Raw genomic sequence first — 5,627 nt, 5'->3', positions numbered from 1 at the left:
AAGAATATTGCTGGAGAACCTTTTAAGTGTAGTGTAAATATTCGTAATTTAAATGTGTATTGTATTGATTAAGGCTGGTTGAGTGGAAGAGAAGGCCTTATGGCCTTAACTCTGCCAGCGAAAATAAAACATTATTATTATTATTATTATTATTATTATTATTATTATTATTAACGAATATTGGTTAAACGAGCGTTGAGCGACTTCCGCCGATTTTGGAATAGACACCGACGCACTTAGGTTAGGTTATTTTAGGCTTTTATTATCCCGTCAAGATGTTTAGGATTAGTGTAAAACTGGCGTATGTCTCCTATAGTGGGCGGGACATAAGTAACATTCACCGGATTTACTTTTTACCATCAGATGTCTTGAAATTCACTTAACTTGTACCACTTGCTTTATATAACCCGCGGCTTTTTGCTAATTCCTGCCCGCTATAAAGGTTTAAAATTTCAATTCTCCTCGCGTATCTGTCAAGGACAAACAATTTGTATATGAAAGGTAGAGAGCTATAAAACACGGAACTCACCTAGCATCTTGAGCACCCGACGAGAAGACTGACTTTGCTGGTGGCGACAGTTGCTGGTCTTCCTTGTACCCCCCGTTTCAGAGTACCGCTGAGGTGGTTGTTGGAGGACGGTGGCTGTCAGAGGACTGCAGGAGTGTTTGCAACTGAAGGACCCAGCTTCCTTCTTCATCATGTTGGAACGCCTAAGCCGTAGCCCTATGAGAGCGTACAACACGGTAATAAGGGTCATCGGCGTCACGAAAAACAGGAAGGTAGATATCTCAAACGAGTGCGTGAATATCACTTTCTTCACCGTACACATCACGAACTCAGGAGAATCGCCCGTCACTATGCCGAACTGAATCGCCTGGGGTATCGCGAAGGCAAGGGCCACGATCCATATCACGAGAATAAGCTTCACGGCACGGGACAGCTTCGACATCGTGTGCGACAGAAACGGATGGCAGATGGCTACATAACGTTCCACTGTGAAAGCTGTTATAGTCAACACTGTGGCATTTGCCGACGTTTCGGCAGCGAGGCCTCGCAACACGCAGAAAACTTCGCCGAACACGTAGGGGTATCTGGACCAGATACAATACATCTCTTGAGGGAGACCGGACACCAATAGCAGCAGGTCCGATACCGCAAGGCTGAACAAGTAGTAGTTGGTGGCTGTGTGCATGTGTTTGTTGCGGGAGATGACGATGCATGTGACGACGTTGCCCAGGACTCCTGTGAAGAATATCAGGGAATAGAGGATTGTTATAGGAATCACTATATACAAAGGGTCTCGCACGGGCTCCACGTTCAAAGAAGGTCTTGTGACGATCGCCGAGAAGTTGTCTGGAATAAGACTCGAGAAATCGTTAAAGTCTGTGACGACACTTTCCGTGTAGAAATCCTCGTCATTCATAGGCGTATCCAGCAGCAAGTACGATGCTGGGGAAGTAGAAATGTCGGTGAAAAGATCCATGATTATTTTAATTATAAACAAAATCAGTTGAATGACATCGTAAAGTAGATACTAAACAATGTTAATATAGTATAAATTTTGAAATCCACTAACGTCTGCACTGTTTACAGGTATTTAGGCGTAACCTGCACTCAAGTCCTCAGGCTTGTGTCTTCGTTTTATTCCACTCATTAATCACTTAATTTCTACTTGCAGCATCTAACACTCAAGGCACAATTATTTGTTGTAGCAACCGGTTTCCCTCCTGCCTGACGGCTTGAGGTTTAAACACTTTTTCGTCGCAGTTTCAAAACCTTGCATTATATTACACATCTCTTGTAGTAAATATTCTTTCATATTTTTAAACATAAATAACACAATTTAAATCACTGTTTTATTTGTATAAAAAGTACCGATATTGAGTTTCAATTAAACTTTCGCTTTTTGTTTCTTTAAGTAAAATTTGGTTTATATGTTTCTACAGTAAGATTTAGATTTAAATTCTTATTTTACAATTTTTTTAAATTTAATTAAATACGTATATAATTTGTTTATATATAAAAACTTCCCTTCAAATCACTTTTCACTTAATGCAGTTCACTGTATTACAAAACTTTTCGTTGTGACTAATCCAATTCAGTTGTCTTAAATTACAATCTATTTGTATTGTATTATTTTAGTTCAACAAACGTTTGTTTGGATTATATGTTTCTACAATAAGATTTAGATTTAAATTTTTACTTTACAATTTTGTTAATTTCATTAAATACGTATATCATTTGTTTATATAGAAAAAACTTTCTTTCAAATCACTTTTCAATTAATGCAATTCACTGTATTACGAAACTTTTCGTTGTTACTAATCCAATTAAGTTGTCTTAAATTACAATTTGTTTGTATTGTAATACTTGAGTTCAACAAACGTTTGTTTTTTTTTTTTTATTCTCACTTCACAAATTATTAACCGCAAAACTGTTTTTACGTTTTTTACACATAAACGCACACAATGTCAAGTCCGTTTACAATAATATAATAACTCAATTTATTGTATGTTGTTAGGTAAATATTTAGATAAACATTTAATCACGACCGATTCAACTGTCGCACCTCGACAAATGTGCCGCACAGCACTTGGTGTAGGCTACGACCGAGCGCTCCGAAGTACGACCAGAAGAGAACTGGCAGGCTAGCGCGCCGCGACATGTCCAGCAGTCAGTCGAGCGCGGTGCTCCGCCGCGTCAAGGTGGATCGGTGGGTCTTGTGTCCCTCCCAGGTCTGCTCGAACGCACTGCGCTGCGCGAGACGCAAGAAATGTACACTACCCCTTGGCGCAACGCACTCCTCTATGTCTGTACCCTCACAGCCCATGTTCGTATCTATTTGAATGTGTTCTTGGACTACACAGGAGTAGAATTCTCAGTGGAGAGAATTCTACCCGAAGGGAAGGAATCTCACTCGACGCGCGTTTCCATAATAGATTCGGTACTGGGATTGATGAATGGATATATGGGAAAGTTAGACAGATTACATAGCATGCAATGGGTAGATGGAATGGATGTGTTTGATAGATTGAAAGAATAAGCAGTATGACGATGATGAAGTGAAACTGATAAAAAAATAGATGAAATAAATACAGGTAAAATGGATGAATTTATAAAGTGCTATGGATGGAGAAGTGCAGGTGAAGTGGATATATATATGAAGTGAACGAATGAAATGGTTCGAAAGAATGGATGAAATAAGTAGAACTGAAATAGGTAAATTAACTTGATAGGCCAAGGGATAGATAGAACGGGGATATGGGCACGTAGGTATAATAGATTAAATAATAAATAAACGGAGGTGAATTTGATAAAATTAATTGAATTGATAAGTTACAGATAAGAAGGCTGAATTGGTTAGAAAAATGGATGAAATAAGTGCACTGAAATTAATAAATGAAATAGATTGATAAATTATAGATAGGAAGACTAAAATAGAATGGATGAAATAAGTACAAATGAAATGGATAAATGTATGAGTGGAAATATGAAATTATCGATGGCGAAATGGGTAGAACTTATGAATGAAAAAAAAATGAAATGGATAACTGCATGAAGTGAATAGATATAATTATACATAGGACTGGTTAAATGGATAAATAGAATAAGTACTGATGAAATGGATAAATGGGACGAGTGAAATGAATGCAGTGGATGAAATGAATGCAGATCAAACGGATAAATGAAGTAAATGGATAAAATTATAGAAAAGAAGACTGAATTGAATAGATATAATCGATGAAATAAGTGCAGGTGAAATAGGTAAAATGGATTCATATATGAAGTGAATTGGGCCTATATGAAAATATAAATAGGAAGAGAGAATTCAATAGATAGAATGGATTAAATAAGTGCAGATGAAATAGGTGAAATGGATTAATGTATGAAGAGAATAGGGCCTATATGAAAATATAGATTGGACAGGTGAATTGAATAGATAGAATGTATTAAATAAGTGTAGGTGTAATAGGTGAAATGGATTAATGTATGAAACGAATAGGGCCTATATGAAAGTATAGATAGGACGGGCGAATTGAATAGATTTTTTTATTGAGTTATTTTACGACGCTATATCAACATCTAGGTTATTTAGCGTCTGAATGATATGAAGGTGATAATGCCGGTGAAATGAGTCCGTGGTCCAGCACCGAGAGTTACCCAGCATTTGCTCGTATTGGGTTGAGGGAAAACCCCGGAAAAACCCTCAACCAGGTAACTTGTCCCGACCGGGATTCGAACCCGGGCCACCTGGTTTCGCAGCCAGACGCGCTGACCGTTACTCCACAGGTGTGGACGAATTGAATAGATAGAATGGATGAAATAAGTGCAGGTGAAATAGATGAAATGGATTAATGTATGAAGTGAATAGGTCATATATGAAAATACAGATAGGACAAACGAATTAAATAGATAGAAAGATGGAATAAGTGGATGTGAAATAGGTGAAATGGATTAATGTATGAAGTGAATAGGGCCTATATGAAAATATAGATTGGACAGGTGAATTGAATAGATAGAATGTATTAAATAAGTGTAGGTGTAATAGGTGAAATGGATTAATGTATGAAACGAATAGGGCCTATATGAAAGTATAGATAGGACGGGCGAATTGAATAGATTTTTTTATTGAGTTATTTTACGACGCTATATCAACATCTAGGTTATTTAGCGTCTGAATGATATGAAGGTGATAATGCCGGTGAAATGAGTCCGTGGTCCAGCACCGAGAGTTACCCAGCATTTGCTCGTATTGGGTTGAGGGAAAACCCCGGAAAAACCCTCAACCAGGTAACTTGTCCCGACCGGGATTCGAACCCGGGCCACCTGGTTTCGCAGCCAGACGCGCTGACCGTTACTCCACAGGTGTGGTCGAATTGAATAGATAGAATGGATGAAATAAGTGCAGGTGAAATAGATGAAATGGATTAATGTATGAAGTGAATAGGTCATATATGAAAATACAGATAGGACAAACGAATTAAATAGATAGAAAGATGGAATAAGTGGATGTGAAATAGGTGAAATGGATTAATGTATGAAGTCAATAGGACCTATATGAAAATACAGATAGGACAAACGAATTAAATAGATAGAAAGGATGGAATAAGTGCATGTGAAATAGGTGAAATGGATTAACGTATGAACTCAATAGGGCCTATATGAAAATATAGATAGAACGGGCGAATTAAATTGATAGAATGGATGAAATAAGTGACGGTGAACTAGATGAAATGGATTAATGTATGAAGTGAAAAAGTGCAGGTGAAATAGATGAAATGGATCAATGTATGAAGTGAATAGGGCCTGTATGAAAATATAGATAGGTCAAACGAATTAAATGGATAGAAAGGATAGAATAAGTGCATGTGAAATAGGTGAAATGGATTAATGTATGATCTCAATAGGGCCTATATGAAAATATAGACAGAACGGGCGAATTAAATTGATAGAATGGATGAAATAAGTGACGGTGAACTAGATGAAATGGATTAATGTATGAAGTGAATAAGTGCAGGTGAAATAGATGAAATGGATCAATGTATGAAGTGAATAGGGCCTGTATGAAAATATAGATAGGTCAAACGAATTAAATGGATAGAAAGGATAGAATAAGTGCATATGA

At 37.2% G+C, this 5,627-nt stretch overlaps 1 protein-coding gene across 1 annotated transcript; it reads right to left on the bottom strand.

The window, feature by feature from the left end:
• Positions 1–509: 509 nt before the first annotated feature.
• Positions 510–2,617, bottom strand: LOC138691395 (pyrokinin-1 receptor-like). The gene has a single exon (XM_069813308.1). It carries the CDS (start codon positions 1,482–1,484, stop codon positions 510–512), a length of 975 nt encoding a protein of 324 aa, XP_069669409.1. The 5' UTR covers positions 1,485–2,617.
• Positions 2,618–5,627: the final 3,010 nt, after the last annotated feature.

This window comes from Periplaneta americana, chromosome 16, assembly GCF_040183065.1.
Source record: "Periplaneta americana isolate PAMFEO1 chromosome 16, P.americana_PAMFEO1_priV1, whole genome shotgun sequence".
NCBI lineage: Eukaryota > Metazoa > Arthropoda > Insecta > Blattodea > Blattidae > Periplaneta > Periplaneta americana.
Note: the sequence above shows the minus strand (reverse complement) of the source record. Positions and strands in the feature narration are given on the sequence as shown.